At 36.7% G+C, this 22,386-nt stretch overlaps 1 protein-coding gene across 3 annotated transcripts in view; it reads left to right on the top strand.

The window, feature by feature from the left end:
* THADA (thyroid adenoma associated) overlaps positions 1–22,386 on the top strand; it is a 296,168-nt gene that overhangs the window by 57,610 nt on the left and 216,172 nt on the right. For all 3 annotated transcript variants that reach the window (XM_014538458.1, XM_005864760.2, XM_014538457.1), the window contains exons 23-26: positions 9,107–9,239; positions 11,187–11,300; positions 14,910–15,032; positions 21,413–21,504. In XM_014538458.1, the coding sequence (XP_014393944.1) occupies positions 9,107–9,239; positions 11,187–11,300; positions 14,910–15,032; positions 21,413–21,504 (462 nt within the window). The remainder of the gene's footprint in view (positions 1–9,106; positions 9,240–11,186; positions 11,301–14,909; positions 15,033–21,412; positions 21,505–22,386) is intronic.

Below are 22,386 nucleotides of genomic sequence, written 5' to 3'. Positions count from 1 at the left end.
GTTTCTGATGAAATTCATACTTGCTTGTTTATTCTCTCTGTGACCTTAGTATTTTAAGTTGTGTTTTTTTTTTAATGAAAACGAACAGAATACTAAACTGGGGTGGTAAGCTGGGGAATCTAGTGTTCATTTGTCTAACCATATATTAAAAGCTTAATTTTAAGGGGACTAAATTACTGACTGCAAGTCTAAATCTAATAGGGAGGTTTGTGAATATTTGATATTGTCGTACTCTTCATATATATGAGTTGCTCTACTAATTGAAATGTAGTTTAACCTACAAATATTTACTGCAGTAATTACAATCATTTTCACATTATTGGCTTGAAAAAATGAACTGCTGACATTTAGCGGTTTTTGTCATAAAAATGCTAGTGCTGACTCATGATTGTCAACAATTATGGTGGACAGTGGTAATTTAAATATGTGTTGAAACTTTCCTCAGTTAATTATAGCTACTACAATTCAAATAAATCCAACAAAAAACATCTTACAAACAATTGAAATGTAATAACGAAAAAAAATTTCGTTATTGGAGAATGAAAGACCAAGTCTCTAAAGAATATGCAATTGAGTAAGAAATAAATGTAGAATTTAATGTATAAGATTTGGGGAAATAGTCATTCAACTCTAAATGAAAGAATATACCATCTTGTCTAAACCTTTATTCTTCTCATCTCCTTTGGCAAATGTGTTTAAATAAGACACTTTTTATTCCTGAATGTCCTATGAATTTTATTTGTAATATTAATTAAATAAAGAATAACTAAATGATGAGTCACTCTGAGAAGCCATATTAATTCTTTAGATAGAGAGAAAATTCTTTAAATTTTTTCACTTCTATAGTGGATGAAAAGGATTAGGAGGAAACTAGAATGTCTTAACGTTTAAATTCTAAATCTTTGTGTTTTTGGTTTGTGACCCCTGAATTTGTGTTTTTAAGCCCACTCCATAATTGAGTGAGATATTACCTTCTTTCTGGAACTTTAAATACTCATTTTTAAAGTTCTTATAGTAATACTAAGTCATTTAGACACGATAAAAAAGGAATCTTATTTTTAATAAGTGACCTCTATCTCAGCTTTGTTAGTAAAGTCCCAGAGTTTTTATTTTTATTTTACTGGGGATGTGCCCGCAACCCAGGTACATGCCCTTGACCGGAATCGAACCTGGGACCTTTCAGTCCACAGGCCGAAGCTCTATCCACTGAGCCAAATCGGTTTCGGCCAGAGTTTTTAATATTAATTTTTTTCTACTTGATCTCAAGGCATGGTTATATTAAATATTAAGAGAATCAATAATCTGGTATATTCTTCTAACCACTTTTAAAAAATATATACATATTTTTAATTGATTTCAGAGAGGAAGGGAGAGGGAGAGAGAGGTAGAAATATCAATGATGAGAGAGAATCATTGATTGGCTGCCTACTGCATGCCCCTTTCTGTGGATCGAGCCCGCAACCCGGGCATGTGACCTGACTGGGAATCGAACTGTGACCTTCTGGTTCATAGATCGATACTCAACCACTGAACCACACTGGCATGGCCTAACCACCTCTTTTAATCTGCCATATTTTGCTCTTCCCTCCATGGCCTGGTGATTGGTAATTCCATTTAGATTTGGTCATCATTATTGCCTGTGCCTGTAGCCAAGGCTCCAAAATACCCCCCTGATGTTTTAGCCTGTAGTAAACCTCAACAGTACTCAATATGAGGGAGGTAAAGATGGCTTTTGTTGATATGTAACTTTCTCATTGGATCTCATTTGGGCAAATCATTTTTCAGGTGTAGAATTTCTCCATGCTTCAGGGTTCTCTTTAAAATGTGTGTGCACAGGCACACAACTTTCCTGCACATCTGTCACTGTTTATTTTAAGTGAAGTAATAAACTTGGGCTTTTAAATAATAAACATAATACTTGACTAAAGAATGAATGGAGTGGAGAATTGAGCTTATGAAATAATTGGAGATTGGAAAAATCTCTAAGTTAGGAAAAATAATATACCCAACGAGTTTTAAGAAGTGAAGGTAACATTTCTCAATTACCAATAGTAATATAACTAATCAGAACTCAACAAAAAGTAGCTCTGTGTTACCATACTTAGGTGAATGATGAAGCCATTCGAAAACCACTTTGTAGTCAGGGAACCTGATTTATTGGCACAAAATAGTCTAATGACCAATTAGTTGGGTATACAGAATATGTAATTTGATTTTGGTCTGTGGTTTTATGCTTATCTTAGGAATACTTATCCACTATGAGTGAGATAGCTTTGTGGATAGAAATCGGACTAATCTGTTTATGGAACAATAATTTGCTCTAGTGATCTGCTCAAGACAGTACAAAGGCCTAAACCCCAGCCTGGCCTGGCCTGTTCATTCCTGTTGCTTTTAGTAGGGACTCAGGTCATAGCACTTAGCAAAGAGGGGAAAAAAACCCTCAACAAAACCCTCTGCCTGTTTTCTATCAGCACCCCTGCCCCCCTGTTATTTTAAATTTCTACTTTAAAAAAAAATGTAAGTTTATTTTTTTAAAATTTATCTTTATTGTTTAAAGTATTACAGATGTCCCCTTTGCTGCCCCCCCCCCATTGATCCCCTCCACCTCGCACCCGCCCCTCCCAGACCTTCAGCACACTATTGCCTGTGTCCATGGGCTATGCATATATGCAAATAAGTTTTTGTCTGTGATGAACAAGAAAACCAGAGTGGTCTGATTCCTCCCACCCCCACTCTTAACCATATCTCCCTTGGAGTATAGAGAAAAGAATATTGACCTGAGTTCCATCTACCAACTTTTTTGACGCTAGGAGAGCCATTTATCCCCTCTGGCCTGCTGTATCCTCTGATAAAGTAAAGGGTTCAGCTTTCCAAGTCTACTTTCAGCTTAGCCTTCTGCTCATTCATTATACAATGCTGCTTTCTAGTTTTGTTTTGTTTTTTGATTTGGGGAGTCTGGGGATTTTGGGTATGAAAGATTAAGGGAAGCTGGATACACTTTTTAGTAAACTTCCCTTAGAACTGGTAAACTAATCTCTTAGGAGTATTTTGTGGATTAATAACATTTAGTGAGAGTTGTTTATGAGGAACCTTGAATCCCTTGTAAGAAAGTTACAGTTTTTATGATGTACTCAGAGACTGAAGACACTGCATATTTTGTATTAATTTGACATGGGAGTGAAATAAAACAAAGGAGCCTTCAGACAAAGAGGATGTCTGCTCTTTCAGTGGAGAGGCACTCACAAAAGCAGGGTTGGAATTCCCCACGGCTGTGCTTGGTGACTGCATAGAGTTGGCACAAAGAACCAAGTCCTGCGTTACTCAGTAACCTTTCCCTTTTCCTTGCCGACACCTGGATTGTGTGATCAGGAACCAAAACCAACAACTAGAGTTTTTTGCATTGTTCTGGAGAACGTTGTCTGCTTTCATTTTTACCTCTGAATTCCTTCATTATCATAAACACCAGCAACTCTGGAGTTTTGAAATCACTTCCTTATAACGTAAGTTTTCCTTGCTGGGGTGTAAACAGAACTTCATTGACTAGTCACAACTCTAGGTTAGGCTATTGTGTTTTTATAGGCACAGTGACTTTACCATTTCGAAGCCTTCAAGTTCTAGCCTTCCTTTTTTACACCTGGTTTTGCAATCGCCCTAACTGAAGGCACAGCGAATACACAGCAGCTGGCACCAACACTAGCTGGCCCTTATTTAATAACTCAACAAAATATTTCTTCAACTTCTATTGTGTGCCAGAGGCAGTGTTAGAAGCACCCTGTTTGGCCACTGAGAGAATGATGTGGTAGGTGAGAGTTGCTGTGACCCTTGAGACAATTTTTAAGGTCTATATTTGAAACTTTAACTCTGTAGACCTAAGAGAATCATATGAAGGAAGACCTGAACAAGGGCTTAGGCTTGTGTGGGGCCATGATGAGGTGTTTTGGGGACATTCTCATGAGGAGCTTTGGGTACTTATAGAATTTAGTGTCATTGCTTTCTCTGTTTGTTATAGTAACCCAGGTAATAATATCTCATTGAATTTCAAAGCATTTTAATAATAGTTTTTATTTTCATTATTAGGCACTGAGAAATCAAGTGATTTGTCTGCAGCCACATAACATGTTTTTCAGTGTCCTCTATTTTCATCTATATGAAGGAATAAAACTCTTACATCTATGTTTGTATATCAGACCAATACTATTCCCCCTTGATTGCGTGTGTATCATTTACTTCGATATGTGAATGCGGTGTTTTAGGACTCTGAGTGTGCTATTCTGAATAACCAGGCTGAGAATTTATTATTTTATAAAGTATTGTTTATAGCTGTGTTCGTTCACATAGTGATGGCGATGACTGATGATCCTCAGCTTGAGTAAACACATCATTTACTTTATATCAAGACTAGAGGCTTGGTGCACGAATTCATGCCCAGGTGGGGTCCAGCTGGCCCACCCTGATCAGGGTTGATCGGGGCTGGGCCAGCTGGGAGGAGGGCACACGGAGGTTGTCTGCCGGTCCCGCCCCCAATCGGGCCGGTTGGCCGGCTGCAGTGCATGACTTAGTGACCAGTCATTCTGGTTGTTCCAGTCTTTCAGTGAGACTTGGCAACACTCTCTCTCTCTCTCTCTCTCTCTCTCTCTCTCTCATTATTTATAACTATTTTAATGATTAACAAGTGAAAAATAAGGCAGGAGAAATAAGGGACCTTGGTAAGGTAAAAGTTTATTAACAATCAATCAGTAGATAGAAAGCTTTGTTTTTATTGATATTTATTTTTCTCGACCAAATAACTTATTTATTTGAATGAATTTTCATTTGGAGTTGCTCTTAAACCTGATAAAATGAAGGTCTGTTTATGGGAAAGGGAAAAGATTTTCTTCCTTCTTGTGCTTGCTAAAAGCCTTTAGTGATAACAGCTTGGTAAATTAATTATTATTTAGGAAATGAAGATATTGACAGATTGAACTTATATATAACTAGTTTCCTGGCAATTGAGTCTCAGTGATTTTTCTGGGAATTTTGCTTCATATTTTGGCTTTAAATGTACTTCATGTTTAATATATATTAGTTGCTTTTTGTTTGCAGGTGAAATAATTTCTGTAGGCCAGTGGTGAATCATTTAGTTAATGTAAGAAAACAGTTAATTAACAGTAAGTAAGGTCTCCAGTTGCCTAAGGGAGTTGGAGTACCTCCAAAATGAATGAGACACAGTTCATCTCAGTCGGTTACAAGTAGGTTATCTGCTGCATGGATTTTCTTTAGGATATCTGAATTCTTCAGCTAGCTTTCCATCCAGATCACCCAGTTTATATAAAATCTACTTTAATACCCATCCTGATGGTAGATATTCAGGGATTGAAATCAAACTGAAATGTAACCTAAACATGATTAGGAAAGTGTTTTCTTTCTTAAAAACACAATATTCTAGTAATACATTCAAAAGCCAAAAAAACATGCTTTCTGGATTATGTATAATTTGAGATTTTATTCGACTGCTCCCTTCCTAAAGCAGAGTGTAGTGCCAAGCAACTCCTAGGTACCTAATAGAGCTGGTTTTCTAAATGAATGGGTTAAATCTACTGACGGAAATAATGGAAAGTTGATAGTATTTGTATCATGAACCAGATTAAGCCTGATGTGTGACTGAGCATTTAGGGCAGGCACCTTGGAGTAATGCCTTTTTATGAGGCAAGGACTTTGGTGTCCATCTACATTTTAATTCTCCCTCTGCCACTTATTAGCTATATAACCTTGGGCAAATTATTTAATTCTCTCTCTTCCTCTCTGTTTCCGTCCCTCCCTCCCTCTCTCCCTCCACCTCCCCCTTTTTAAACTGGATTTTAAAAAGCAGTAGGAAAGATTTGAACATATTCATAAGTATAATGAACACTTTAATCAACAGTTGTCTATCTGGAGAAAGCATTCTAGGCAGAGAGAAAGTCAGGTGCAAAAGTTGAGAGGCATGGACTGAGGGTATTTAAGGAACAGCAAGTAAACTATTTGTGACTGGGGTAGAGTAAGAAAGGGAAAGATTGTAGAAGGTAAGATCAGAAAGCCAATGAGGACTAGACAGTATAAGACATAGTAAGGACTCTGGCTTTCATCTGAGTAAAATGGGGAGCCATTGGGTTTGTGAACAGAGGAGTGTCATGACCTGGCCTTTTAAAAGGATTATTTTGACTTCTGTGTTGAGAATAGTAAAAGCAGAAAGACCAGTTAGGAGGTTACAATATTATTGTAATTCTAGAAAGAGATAGTGATGGCTCGGAGATTGGTGGTGATAGTAAAAAATGATCTGAATCTGGATATAATTTGAAGGTATAACAGGATATGTTGACAGAATTGGTATTTGAGAGAAAGGGGGACTCCAACATTTTTTGCCTAAAGTGTATTATTCATAGATTAGGATGGAGAAGACTGTGGGTAGAATAGATTTTGGAGAAAGATGAGTTTAGTTTGGGGCATGTTAAATTTGAGATGTCTGGTAGACACCACATTGAGATTGCTCTGGGTTTACTTAATTTTCCTAAAGTATGTCCTTTAGAATTTCTTTTCATGTTGGTCTCTGGGAGGCAGACTTACACACACATACATACACACACATATATATTTTGTATTTTTGTTTTTCTGTGTACTATTTTGGGTGCATTTTCCAGAAAACTATCTTTTAAGTTATTCTCTAGAATTCATTTTATCTGTTATTTTTTTGAAAGTACATTTTCATTTCCAATATTTCCAGAATCTTTATTTTCATATGGGCTTGTTCTTCAGTACTGTGTGTTTTGGATAATTTCTTGCTCTTTTAAAATAGAAGTTATCCCTTAATTTATTTATTGAATATTCTAAAGTTATTTTAAGGAATATCTATTGTTGGGCCAGATAGATAATATCTCTTATCTTGTATATGGCTGGGGGAACAGGACTGGCCTGGGAGAGATGCAGAACTAGGAATCAAGGGAATCATAGAAATAAAATCCAACACGGAGTCCAAATTGGAAACCAGTCAACTGAGGTATTCTGTAGAAAAGCTGATATGATCCAGGGGAATTACAAAGCAGAACAAGAAGATCTGGACTGGATGGTAGAAGTTGGTGCCTTGAGCATTTCCCAGAGTTCCTGAGGTTCCTGGATCCTTGGCAGTGGGCAGAGAGGGCTCTGTGGAGGGCACTTTGCCAGCCTTGACCTTGGTGAACATTCTTCTGGCATTTGTTTTCAAATTCCCCAATTTAACAAGGAGCATTAAGTGTTGGTATGCAACACTCAAGGGAATGGATAGGGCTGGTCAACTGTTTATAGTTACAATAACCCAGAATCCAAATTAGGAAATTGCCTCTATGCCTTTACATAAAGTATTTCCTCAGTCATCTCATCTCCTACTTCCTTAACCCCATATATGTGGGCCTTCTACCATTCTGCCTACACATCCTTCAAAGTCCAGCACAAATTCTGCCCCTTCAATGGCACTGTACTGACCCCTTGTACACCTTGTGCCTAGTAGTTGCTCTAAGTATATTGAAGCTTCAAGAAAGGAAAGGTCCTTGTGAAATGCAATATTTGGAGATAAGTGTGGAGACTATAAGCAAATGCTGAGTTGGAAATATGGAGGGGGAGTGGAGATGGGGACCAGTAAAGTGAACAACTTTACTAGAACAAAAGATCTGTGTAGAAATTTGGAAAAACTTTTAAGGTTAGATTCAACTAGAAGGGTGTGGGCCAGGTCATAGGCAACCTTTCAAGCTGGAAGATTTGATCAAGATGGAACATGAGTTAGATTAAGATTTGTTAACAGTCAAGAGCCATTGTAAGTTCAGGGAAGGAAGGATGTTTCATGGTGAGATGGCTTACTCTGATCCCAGACCCGACTTCTCCGATTGGTTGGTTTTGGTAGAACCTCTATATGCCAGATCTGTGACAGTGTTGGGGAGTATGACTGAACTAGTATTTGTTGTACTGGTATTTTAGTGCACTTGATAAGAAAATAGGAAAATATCCCCATCTCCTGCTTTTCCCCCTTACATGGTGAATTCCTCCTACAGGATACTTGACCCTAGACTGCAGCATTATCTATAAGCCAGTCTTACATTGCTAGTGGTCCTGTGGTGGGGAAGAAAATGCAAGTATATGAAATCCACCTTTACTCTTAGATCAAGTAGTTTTCACTTACTTTACCTCTGTGTCTCCAACTTTTTTTGTGTGAATGGGTAGATCACAAAAAGATGACTTTTGCTTTAATTCTCTTTTTTCTTTTTCTTTTCCCTGCTCAGCCATTGTGGAGTAAATTAACCCTAATATACTTAAAATGTACTTTAAATGTATTTTCTTTGAATATGTATAATCTGTATAACTATAGAACATAAATTACCATCAAGTATACAGTTATGTTCTCTCTGTGGATACCGGAGTTTTGCAGTACTATAGAACATCTGTGAGAGCTTGATTAACCATCTTTAGGACATTTTGAGTGTTGGTATAAGCCTCAGTAGGAAAGCTTATTTTGTAGATAAGACACATGCTTTATATGCTTTTTAAGAATAGAATCTTCAATAGCTTCAAATCCTAAAACCCATAATAAACAGAAAAGTAGAAAGTGAGACATTTTTTAGTTTTTCTCCCTCCAAATGTAAGGATATGTATTCTTTTCTAACAGTGATAATATGTATTAACTAGAGGCCTGGCGCATGAAATCGTGCATGGGTATGGTCCCTAGGCCTAGCCTGCAATCAGGGCCATCTTCCCCAGCTGCCAGCAGCCAGCCCCGCCCCCCACTGACACCCACCCCGGTTCCCCATTTTCCATCCAGTGATGGGAGCCTTACAGCTGGGGGAGGGACCGAGAGGTCGGCCATTCCCACCCGCTTGCCGGCCCCAACCCCACCGCCATCCGCATCCCCCCCACCCACCCCGGGTCCCCGTTCGCCATCGGTGATTGGAGCCTGCCAGCCAGGGCAAGTGACCAAGAGGTGGTCAGTGCACCTCATAGTGACTGGTCAAGCGGTAGTTCTGGTCGTTCTGCCTTTATGGTTGCTGGGCTTTTATTATATAGGATAGTTTGTACTTCTAACTTTTGGTACCTGATAATTCCAAATGTTCACTTTAATTATGCCGTTTAGATGCCCTAATGTGAGTCTGCAAAAGCTACCAGAACAGTGGTTACGGAATGTTTTAGAGGAGATTAAATGCAGTGATCCTTCATCTAAACTCTGTGCTACAAGGCGCAGTGCTGGAATTCCTTTCTACATACAGGTACGTATCTGCAGGACCATAGCTGTTTGTTTATTTGTCTTTTGATAATAGCATATTCTGACCTGCTTGAGGGAGTATTGCATAAGAGACATTTCTGTCTTTTTAGTACTATAGCATTTGTAGCTTTGTTTTAATGTGGGGACAGTATGTTCCTGGACAGATCTGTTCTTGGAAAAAACCCTCGAAGAGGTCAGCCTTGAAATGAACAGAGGGTGGTATAGATTTCTGCCTGTTCATTAAGTAGACTGACATCACTGTGGCACATTCATTGCTCACTTCCAGGAAGTACACATGTTACCTTTTTTTGAATTATAAAAACATAGTCTTTCTCTCATTTCAAGACCCTTAAGACTCTAAGGCAACCAGTTTCTTTTAAACCCTTTCATAAAATGTCCATGTATAAAATAATCTTAATAGTCACTAACATTTATAAGTACTTTTTTCACACATATTATCTCATTTAATCCTTCCTTAAGCCCTACAGAATAGGTCCTGTTATTGTCTATGTATTATAGATGAAGAAACTGGAGCTTATAAAAGTTAAGTGACTTGCCAAAGACCACAGAGGTAGGAGCAGAACTAAGACTTAAGCCCAGGCAGTCTGACTCCTGAACCCCTCTCCATATGAGAATGGGTGTCTGTGTTTTCTTTTTAACACAAACGAAAGCGTATTATATACATGGTTTTGCCCCTTACTTTTTTCACTTAATATTATACCTTAAAGATTGCTCCATTACAGCTTATCCAGGTATTGCTATTGGAAATGAATATACTTTATTTCCATAATGCTGAAATTAAGAGACTATCACCTTCATGAATCCAAAGAATAAAAACCAAAGTCCTCATAGTACTAAATCAGGAGAAACTGAGTAGCTTGAAACTTTTCATTCTTGGGAGTCATAGCTACATACCTATGAAATACAGCTGTTACTTGAAGCTCTCCACAACCACTAACCTATTTTCTATCTCTGTATATTTGCCTATTCTGGACATTTCATATAAATGGAACCGTATAATGTGATCTTTTGTATCTGCTTTAACTTAGCATAATGTTTTCAAGGTTCATCCATGTTCTAGCATGTATCAGTACTTCATTCCTTTTTATTGTCTCAACTGATTTGATATCCTATTTTTATGTTTATTGAACATTGGCAAAATATGAACACAAAATAAATAAGCATCTCTTGAAAATTCAAATATAGGACCCCTTTGAAGTTTATAGTATTTTCTTTTGTCCTGTGGCATTCTCGTGCTACAATTTGATCTCCAGATAGACTCTTGTGTGAAGAATTTAATAACTGATCAATCTCCAGGGCATTTCCAAGTTCTTAAAATAAATTTAATCTTGATGTTTGGGTTGTGTTTTTTCCATGTGTTTTCATTTATTTCAGAGAGAGAAAGGGAGAGGGAGATAGAAACATCAGTGAGGAGAGAGAATCATTGATTGGCTGCCTCCTACATGCCCCCTACTGGGGATTAAGCCCGCAAAGCTGGCATGTGCCCTCCCTGGGAATCGAACCGTGACCTTCTGGTGCATCGGTCAACGCTCTACCACTGAGCCATACCAGCCAGGCTTTTTGTTTTTAAAGAAGGAGTATTTTCTTGTTGGGGAAATTTGTTACTAAAACTGACTTGCTTATTTTATCTGAAACCTGCCACCTAATTATGGTCCTAAAAGGGTTGTCAACAAGAGCCATTCTCAACCTCTTAGAATTATATAATTAACAAGCAAACTACAAGTGACCTTCGAGATCCCATGATATCACCTTTACCCAATTTACAGTTGGAGAATCTGGGAGATAGATTAAATTACTTGCTCAAGGCCACATGGCTTAATGAATTTGCTTGATATCACATGTTTTTATAGAGGGGATTTTGCATTTTGGGATTGATTCTGGGAAGTAGCAAAATAAGAGTCTTGTTAATTTTTGCCTTATTTTTCCATAGGCACTGTTGGCATCTGAACCTAAGAAAGGCAAAATGGATTTGTTGAAAACAACAATGAAAGAGTTAATCTCTTTGGCTGGGCCTACTGATGACTCACAGAGTACAGTCCCCCAGGTAATAATAGAAGTACACAAACCCTGCTGGGAAGGCAGTGGTTTTAAATCTTTGCTGTACTTAAAAAGAAAAAAAACCTATCCACTAAAGATATAGAACTCTTGAAGATAGAACAGACATTTGAAGCTTATTTTGATTTGCTTGTTTGTTTTGTTTCATTTTGGTTTTTCTGTCCACAAAGTAAATTATTGTTTTAATTGATATATATTGACCAAAATGAACTACTTTTAAACTCTTGTGAAAACATCCAACTTGGATATTTTGTGATACTATTGCATCTCAAAATTTAATAATGAATGTGCTTTCACTTTAAAATTTTACGTTGCTTGATCTACATTTTGTAACTGAGTTGGATCTTTCCCTAAAATGTAGTGTCTGACTTTTGGTATATTCGGATTTTAATTTTAGCTAATACTTAGTCCCTTTATTCATGTTAAAGGTGGGTCAAGTATGTGTGTGTGTGTGTGAGTGTATGAAGTTGGGTTAAGTACTCCTCACAGCTCCACTCCACACCACTCCACTCTACCCCATTCCACCATGGTAAATGCCTGCCAGATACTTCTTTTCTAGGCTTTCTCAGTAAATGCTTCATTGTAGGACATTCCTACTCAAATGTGGGAGGTTTATGTTACGTCAGGGAGTAGACTGAAAGTTGAAAATGTACAATAAGTACATATGGTTTCATTAATCACCTTTCAGGAATGATAATTTTAAGATACTTTCCAATAAAATGTGAAAAATATAACTGCTTTGATTGTCCTAGACTATCACTTATGAAAATATCTAACAATAGTGGAGTTTTTCCATCCCTTTACTTTTATCCTTTATGAGTCTTTTGTTCTGAGGTGGGTCATGTTCTCTTATCCATTCAGCTACCCTATGTCTTTTGATTAGAGCAGTGATGGCGAACCTATGACATGTGTGTCAGAAGTGACACGCAAACTCATTTTTTTGTTTTTTGGTTGATTTTTCTTTGTTAAATGGCATTTAAATATATAAAATAAATATCAAAAATATAAATCTTTGTTTTACTATGGTTGCAAATATCAAAAAATTTCTATATGTGACACAGCACCAGAGTTAAGTTAGGGTTTTTCAAAATGCTGACACGCCGAGCTCTAAAGGTTCGCCATCACTGGATTAGAGCATTTAATCTATTTACATTTAAGGTTATTGATAGATCCTTATTTATTGCCATTTTATTTTTAAGAATATATTTATTTTTATCGATTTCAGGGAGAGAGAGATAGAGACATCAATGATGAGAGAGAATCATCGATCAGTTGCCCCCCATCCCTCCTAGGGATTGAGCCTGCAACCCAGGCATGTGCCCTGACCAAGAATCAAATCATGACCTCCTGGTTCATAGCTAAACATTCAACCACTGAGCCATACCAGGCAGGCCATTTTTATTCTTTATGCCTGTGTTTCTCTATTTCTTATTATTACAGCAGTCCCTTTAACATTTCTTGCAATGCTGGTTTGGTAGTAATAAACTCTTTTAGCCTTTTTTTGTCTGGGAAACCCTTATTTCATCATCTATTTTGAATGATAGCCTTGCTGGATAGAATAGTGTGGTTTCAGATCCTTGCTTTTCATTACCTTGAATACTTCATGCCATTCCCTTCTGGCCTGTAGAGTTTCTGCTGAGAAATCAGCTGACAGCTTTGTGGGAGCTCCTTTGTAGCTAACAAATTGCTTTCTCTTGCTGCCTTTAAGATTCTTTTTGTCTATAATTTTTGTCATTTTAATTATGATGTGTCTGGGTGTGAGCCTTTTTGGGTTCTTTTTGCTTGGGACTCTCTGTGCTTCCTGAACTTGGGTGACTTTTTCCTTCACCAGGTTAGGGAAATTTTCTGCCATTATTTCTTCAAACAGGTTCTCTATCCCTTGCTCACTTTCTTCCACTTCGGGTACTCCTATGATGCAGATATTATGTTTCATGTCCCACAGCTCCCTTAAATTGTCCTCCTGTTTTTTTAAAATTGTTTTTCTTTTTGGTTCTCTGATTGAGTGATTTTTTTCTACCCTGTCTTAATTTGATCTGATCCTTGGCTTCCTCTAATATGTTGTTTATTCGTTCCAGTTTTATTTTGTTGTTGTTGTTAATTCTCAACTGAGGATATTTTTCCTTATTCTTCTGAGAGGAAGGAAGGGAGACACACAGAGAGAAACATTGATGTGAGAGAGACACATCAATTAGTTGCCTCCCACATGCACCCTTACCTGGGGTTGGGGATTGAGCCTGCAACTGAGGTATGTGCCCTTGACCGGAATTGAACCTGGGACCCTTGTGTCCATGGGCCGACATTATCCATTGAGCCAAACCAGCCAGGGTCCAGTGTATTTTTGTTTTTGTTGTTAATTCTCATCTGAGGATATTTTTTCCATTGATTTTTAGAGAGAGTGGAAGGGAGGGAGGGGAAAAAAGGAGAGAGAGAGACAGAGAGAGAAAGAGAGAGAGAAATATCAACATGTGATGTTAGAGAGACACATAGACCCACTGCCTCCTACATACACTCTGACCAGGGCTGGGGATGGAACCTGCAGCCCAGGTATGTGCCCTTGACCAGGAATAGAACCTGAGACCCTTTGGTGTGCGGGCCAATGCTCTAACCATTTAGCAGCACTGGCCAGGGCCAGTATATTCTTTTTTCTGCTATGTTATTTTTCATTCTAAGTGGTTGTTTTTCATAGTTTTCTATATCTTTTTTCATGCTGATGAGCATCCTTATCATAGTACTCTGAACTCTATATCAGATAAATTGCTTATTTCCATTTTATTTAGCTCTTCTGGAGAATTCTCTTGTTCTTTCATTTGCAGCTTGTTTCTTTATTTTGTCAGCCTGTTTGGGTTTGTTTCTATGTATTAGAGAGATCTGCTATGACTCCCAGTCTTGGTAGGGTGGTATTATGTAGTACATGACACTTAGCATATTCATGTTCAGGTTTTTTTTTAATACAAGCATTATTAATTTTTTTAAGTACCACTTAATGTGCATCCCATGTGTTGATATGTAGCACTGTCATTTATTGCCCAGTTCTAAGTATTAAAAAATTTTTCTTTGACCAGTGTTTTAAAATGTCAGTTTTAAAAGTATTTTAAGAAAATAAATTTGCAACTTTATTCCACTGTGATCAGAGCATAATCTATGAGATATTAATTATTTAGTATTTGTTGAGACTGTATTTGTGGTTAAGTTTGAGGTAATTTTAAAAAATGAATGTTTCGTGAAAGAGTGTGTTGTTTCTGTTAGGTGTAGGATTCTACATATGTCTGTTGGATCAAGCTTTTTTTATTACATTGTTCAAATTTACTAACTTTGAAAAAGTTGATTTATCAATTATTAGGTATGTTTTATTAAAATCTGCTATTTCATTAGTGGATTGTTTCTTAAATTTCATAATTTTGTTTTGTTTTGAAGCTATGCTATTAGGTATGTACACACTTTTAAAGCTGATAGCTCCATTGATGTTTCTTTCTTTTCAGATCTAACCTATTGAACTTAATAATTATTCAAAGTGTGTATATATTTTTGGGGGGACACCCTCTATTTAGAATTACCACAGTCTTTAACCCACAACTAATTTTGAACTTATTAATTCTAGGTTCATGCTTTAAATATTCTTAGAGCCTTGTTCAGAGATACACGTCTGGGAGAAAATATTATTCCTTATGTTGCTGATGGAGCTAAGGCTGCAATTCTGGGCTTTACATCACCAGTCTGGGCAGTAAGTGCTTTTGCCATTTATTTTCACTGACTTAATTATACTCTGAGTAGGTTTTAATAAACTAACCATTCACTGAATGATAAAAATAATGTACTACATTTTATCAAAGAGTTTCTTCAAAGGATAAATCCTTGGATTGGGCTACATTTTCACTCTTGGTATTTTATTATTGCATTCTAGTCCTTTGTTGGCTTATTAGCCATAACTTTGTTTTCTTATTTTAGTGATTGCTTTAAGGTTTATAGTCTATATCTTTAACATCACAGTCTACCCTCAAGTGATATTATACCACTTTGCTTAAAGTGTAAGAACCTAGCACACATACTTCCATGTTTCTCCTCTCAGTCTTTGTGATGTTATAAATTTTGCTTTTATGCATATTGTAAACCCATGCTATATTGTTATCATTTTTGCTTAAACTATCAACTATCCCTTTTTAAAAAATATACCATTTCAACCATTTTTAAGTATGCAGTTCAGGGACATTAACTACATACACCAGGTTGTGCAGTCATCACCATTGTCCATTTTGAGGACTTTTTCATCATCCCAAACCAAAGCTCAATAACCATTAAATAGTAACTCCCCTTCCCTACCTTCCCCTAGAACCTGGTAACCTGTGCTCTACTTTCTGTCTCTATGAATTTGCCTATTCTAAGTACCTTTTATAAATGGAATTATCCAATATTTGTCTTTTTGTATTTGGATTATTTCAGTTAGTGTTTTAAGGTTAAGGCATGTTGTAACATGTAGCATAATTTCATTCCTTTTAAAGGCTGAATAATTATCCATTGTATGTATATATGACATTTTGTTATTCATTTATTTGTTGGTAGGCATTTAGGTTGTTTCTTTTTGGCTTTTGTGAATAATTCTTCAGTGAACATTGGTGTATAAATATCTGTTGGAGTCCCTGCTTTCAGTTTTTGTGTGTAAATCATATGGTAATTTTATGTTTAACTTTTTAAGGAATGTTTAACTATATTGCATAGTGGCAGCACCATTTTTCTACTCCCATCAGCAATACACAGAAGTTTCATTTTCTTTAGATTCTCGCCAACACTTGTTATTTTCTGGTGTTTTTAAATTTTTTTAAATTTTTTATTAAATAACAATCATCCTAATGGGTGTGAAGTGGAAGCTCATTTTGGTTTTGATTTCCTTTTCCCTGATGATTAGTGATGTTGAGCTAGAAGCAAAATGGCTCTTAGTATCTTAATGTCTTTCTTTTGGATGCTGTGGGCTCTGGGTATCAGTGTGTTGAGTGATTGCTATAAATATACTCCATCAAAAGGTAAAAAACAAACACAACATGAAAATGGGTGAGGTTAAATATTGAGTCACTTTTTTTTTTTTGCACTCCAGAAACTTTTTGATTCAGAACTCTAAAGATAGTGGACAATGGCCAGTATAGTTGTTGGATTTAAGGAAGTAACCTTTTACATGTTTTTTTCATGATTCTTGGGAGAAACACCATGATTTTATTATCCTGTATCATTATGCCTTCTAAAACAAAGGAGACAAATCTATCACTTGTAAGTGTTTGACATCTGGCTTTAAAATAAGACTGGCAAGGGGAGAGGAGAAAAAAACAAACTAGACCTTAATACATTACCTGCGGAACGAAGAATTTTCTAGGAAGGCAAGCTTTCCAATTAGCTACACAAACATTTCATAACTTTATGATATGCCTCTCATTGAGAGTCAGTGTACTGCAGTGTAGGCAAAGGCACAGACGCCCAGTGTAAAGCGGGATCCTTAAGGTTGCCACCTCTTGCCTGGAAAATTGTGCATCTTCCTGTAATAAAGAAGCCGTCTGAATTCTGTCTAGCAGCATTGCCTAACTACGCTGGAGGACACTGTGTTTACCTTATGCATTTACGGGAAGTGAAGCAATACCTCTGTGCTGTCAGTTGAATCACAGAGGTAGGAATGTGGCTTGACCATCGGGAACAATAGAGATCATAAAACTGATTGCCAGAAATATCAGTATTGTTTATTTCAAGCCATTAGTTCAAAGTGAACAAAGAAATGTTCTCTGTGAAAGGTTTTTCAGAGTGAAACCTGGTGACTTTTCCAACTTTTTAGCAAAACTCAAAGTATCAGATTGTTTCATTTATTTAAGAAGTCTTTTTTGAGACCTTTTTAAAAGTAACACATGTGCACTACAGAAATTTTGAAAATAAAGGAATGCATAAAAAAAGTACAAGTCACCTTTTAACTGTCACACAGATGTAATCATTAGCATTCGGATGCATTTTCTTCCTCTTTTTCTATGTGTGTAGTATTCACATGTGTGTAGTATTCATATGCACATATGTATACATGAAAGACTGCATAAATATATGTAAGTGCTTATTTATAGATTTATTTGGGGGGAAATCTTTTTAACACTGGTTATAAAGGAATCTTCTTGTTTCAATTCAGTTTGTTTGCTTTACTAGATAAAATAACTATAATGATCCATATATTTATTTAATATATCTAATATATTTATTTAATATATTGATTGTTATGTTTTCTTCCTTATGAAAACCTAAGATACACCAAAACTGTAAATCAACATAATGAATGTGACGAAGTCTTCATTTTACAAAACAGTTTACCACAGCATTCTCTGTTGAAGTCATTCAAAGGGTGATTTTCTTTTCTGAATGTGAAATATGCTTTGATTTACAGAAATCTTATTTGTACACATTTTCTGAGGAATATATCTTATGCAGTGACTACACCTGTACTCATGACAATTATTTTTTTCTGATAAGTTAAAGAGGAAAAAGCACAAGTAAAATGAACTTACTTTTAGTTTTATAGTATAGGAACATTTTTCAGGAAGAATTCATAATTTGTTTTTACAGATTCCTCAGTCTTTTGTATTGAGAACATACAAATTTCTTGGTCCTTACCACCTATTAGGCATTTTTAAAATACAGAGGAAATGTATTGTTGTAAACATATCAGCATTAAGCACACCTAGGTGTTGCCGATGATATATTAAGCACTAGAAAAAGAGGGATAAATAAGACATAATCATTATAATGGCTGTCTTATTGGGTATTGTCCATGTGCCTGGCATCATTTACATTGATTATCCCACTTAATGCTCAGAACAACCCTGTGAGGTAGATTGTATTATTTTAATTCCCATTTTACAGATAAGGAAAACAAGGCTCAGAGGTGAAATAACTTTGTCAAAGGGCACACAACTATTATCCTTCAGACTCTAGAACCTGTGCTGTTATACGGGAAACTTTTGGGTGGTATAGGAATACAGAGAAGGTGCATCTTACCTACCTTATAGAGTTTTGGTCCCTTAGAGAGCTGGGGATATAGCCTAGGTGCTAAGGTTTTATTGAATGGTACAAACCCAAAGCAGCAAGAATGAAGGAAAAAGGGAAGTGAGGCAAGGAAAGAGGAAAGACATTACCAAGCAGGCCTGAACCTTGCAGGAAGACTGAGCTGATTGTATAGTCATGTGATATATCTTCTAGCCAGGCCATGTGAAACTTACCACCTCTCGGAACAGTCTCATCTCCTGTCTCTTATTGGTCAAAGTTCACCCCTTGGGGCATTAACCCAACTTGGGCAGGTGTTAGCACAACCCTTGGTCAGCTGCTAGAGAAGCCAGATCCCATTCCCTCTGATGTAGCATCTCATCCGTGTCTGGACATGATTGACTGAGCCACAGCCTGTGTGGGTGTCGTTGGGACAGACCTGGAGTTGGGAACTGTGGCTCCCACATTGTTGGAAAACTCTGCACATTGTAGGGGAGTAATAGATCTGACTGATGTGCTTAAAAGTAGAGACTTAATTATAAGGTGGTAAGAGGGAAGAGGAAGAACAATCAGGAAGCTATCGTAATAGTTCTGCCAAGAGGTGATGGTGGCTCAGAATAAGGAAATATTAGTAAAGATGGTGACAGCCGATAATCTTTTATATATTTTAGAGATGAAGCTAGTTTAGTTAAAAATTTAGGTAACAGAAAGTAACTTATAGGTGCACATATATGGAAACAGATTTTTCTGGGCAGTGTTTGGAAACAGGCATTACTGGGCATTCCCTTTTTTTGTGTTCAGTGACTGTCGAACACTGAAGCTCCTCTCCCTGCATCCTCATTGCAGGGCAGGTAACGCCTCCTTCCAGCTTGCCCAGCATTCCACTGAGTATGCCACCTCAGGGTCCTTCGAAGACTCACATTGGGTTTTTATTTCTATCTGGTGTATCTTTCATTTGCTTCCCTCAGGCCAGTTCTGCTTCACATTTTGCAGTGGGTTTCAGAGGAAAAAGAGCCTTTCAGATCTTCCCGGTAGCCCTGCCACATGTCCTCTGTGCTCTGTTGGCACCAGCGTCTCCAGGCCCTGTGGTAGTTGTGAAGTTGCCACAAGGATGCCAGGCTGAGGGCTGTGTGGCGCTGAAACCCAGGCATACTCTACCTTTTAGGCTATATGCCTTGGCATGAAGCTTGATTAACTCACAGGAAGAGAACTTTTTTCCTAATTCACGCATAGTTGGTGTATGGGCTTGTGAAAGTGTAATATGTATAAATGACCATATCACATAGTGATTGCACACCGAAGGCTGATCCATGTTAATATTATTAAATGACATTATGTGACTTGTGCCTCCAGCCTAATGAGGAGGTGCCCATTCACTTTGTAACACAGTCTCTAGGCACTCCTGTTTTAACACTCCTGCATTTGGCAGCCTTTGTCAGAAAGTTTGGTTTAGGGCAAGATGGAGTTTGTGATTCCTCAGAGGAGACGGGGTCCTAGGTGACCAATTCATCTTAAACCTATGATTCTTTAGAAACTAAATCAGTAGACTAGGTAAGAGATAATCAAGACCTCAGTTAGGATAGAGGCGATGTTTGATAGAGTTAACAGGACAGATTGGTTTGTTGTTTGGGGATATTAGGTAGGAGACATAGTAGGGACTTCATTAATGTTTGTTGACTATTGAATGGACACAGTGAATTCATTCAGTTTTAGGGTTTCATTGTAATTTTGGTATGAATTGTGCCAATGTATATGTAGTCCACTTCTAGAGTTACCAGGCATGAATTGAATCACTCTTGAACTTCTAGAGGAGAGGTTGCATACTGGTGGCTGATTGGTCAAATCTAGTCTGCAACTGTGTTTTATTTGGCTTCCACGATGGTTTTTCCCCCCTTTAATTTGTTGCCAACATTTCAAAATAGTGAGATTTCACATAAAAATTGGGGTTTCTGGCTTCTCTTGAAAAAGGAAAAAATCGGGCAACACTGGGCTTACATGGCATAAACTCAGTTGAAGCTGAATAGTGACTTCATTAGACCAAGTCCTCTGCTGCTCCTCATAGCACTTGAGTTTATGACCCTGACTGCGGGGGGTTTTATAAGCTATTTTCTAAATCTTACATTGTTACTTTTCATTACCTTTCTTCTTATATTGCTCTTGAAACGTGCCATATGGTTGAGACACCTGTCTTATTAGAATATAAGTTCTGTGTTGACAGTAAGTTTATGTCTTCTAACTTTGAATATTCTCTGTGGTGCTGGTATATACACACGGTAGCAAAGTCACTACATATTTGTACATCTCTACTCTGATTTGGCAAGGTAATTGAAGAAGCCCAATCATTAAAAATATTTTTATGATATAGCAGAGCATTTTGATACATTGGTTTGGAAATAGATAATGCTCTATTATCATTTTGAAGAAATTCATATTTATTAATGATAGTTCTTTTCTCCTATTTTTATTAACTAGTTGTCTCAGATAATTTTATAGTTAAAATGACTATTAGGTTACTGGCATTGTGGCATTAGTAAACAAAATTTTGGATGTTAAATATTATCTTGGCCATATTAGTAATGTGGATTCTTCTTTTTTTTTTTTTTAAATATGGAATGCTTCATGAATTTGTGTGTCATCCTTGCACAGGGGCCATGCTAACCTTCTCTGTATTATTACAATTTTAGTATATGTGCTGCCTAAGTAAGCACTAATGTGGATTCTTTTAGTTAGGCCTTATAAATATTATCTCATGGTAAAGGATTACAGAAAGGATATGGAAAATTAATTGTTTCTTTAAAGAAGTGTTATATGGTGATACAAATACAAATAAATAATGAAAACAATTGGTAGTAATATAAGTATCAGAAAGAGCTATGTGTGTGCAAGTAGTTGGATTATAGAGTTCAGTTTAAGATGAAGTCATTGAGTCATTTACTGTAAAGTTTTTTTAAATTGTCTTATTTTTATGAACATAAACCATATTTTCTTTAGCCCTGCACTAGGCAATTGAGTAATGATTTTGAATGTCTAGTTTGAACATTGAAAGTGTTGGTTTCATGCCATGAATCTTTCTTAACCCTTATTGTGTATTTCTTTTTACTTTAGGTGAGAAATTCATCCACACTTCTCTTCAGTACCTTGATCACAAGAATATTTGGAGTTAAAAGAGGAAAGGATGAACTTTTCAAAAAAAATACGTAAGTTCTGTCTAATGCTAACTTTACTTTTAAAAAATATTTCCAGGCAAAAAATAATTTTTAGAATTTTGCTTACTTTTATAGAATCATCTGGAGCATAAAACTATGTAAATACTATAGTAAATTAACCTACACTGCCAATTTCTAAGGTCTTGGGGAAAAATACCTGCTTTTTAATAAGTAGATTTTTTAAAGCAATGAAAATATAGCAAGGTAGCAGGGACTGAAATGTAGAACTTTCCTCAGTGCAACAGCTAGTTTTTTTATTTTATTTCTTTGCATCTTTAGCTATTCCTGAAATGTCCTAAATTGCTTTTTCTTGATGTGTCATTGAATACTAGCTTGTGCAATATCTTTCTTTTATAGCTGGAAGTTTAAATGTTTATGATACAGTCATCAGTAACATGTCCCAGATTAACTTTGCATTAAACTCTGTAACCAAGAGGAGCAGTTACAGATGTTGGCCACACAGAATAAACAATGCTTTTCACCTTTAGGACTTTCATGTTATCGTAACCCTCTAAGATGTTTTTTTTCTCAAGGTTTTTAACGTCTGGAAGGAAATCTACTGAAACACTTTGATTAAGGGTAATTTTTAGATACGGTGCACAAGTTCTGTTTGTTGGTTTTTAAAGAGGAGAAGCTTTGGGTAGTTCTTTCTTTAGCATTTAGGTTAGTGGTAGTCTAGTGCAGGGGTCCTCAAGCTACCGCCCGCGGGCCACATGCAAATACAAATATTGTATTTGTTCCCGTTTTGTTTTTTTACTTCAAAATAAGATATGTGCAGTGTGCATAGGAATTTGTTCATAGTTTTTTTTTTTAAACTATAGTCCAGCCCTCCAACGGTCTGAGGGACAGTGAACTGGCCCCCTGTTTAAAAAG

This window comes from Myotis brandtii, unplaced genomic scaffold (assembly GCF_000412655.1).
Source record: "Myotis brandtii unplaced genomic scaffold, ASM41265v1 scaffold191, whole genome shotgun sequence".
NCBI classification, from domain to species: domain Eukaryota; kingdom Metazoa; phylum Chordata; class Mammalia; order Chiroptera; family Vespertilionidae; genus Myotis; species Myotis brandtii.
Note: the sequence above shows the minus strand (reverse complement) of the source record. Positions and strands in the feature narration are given on the sequence as shown.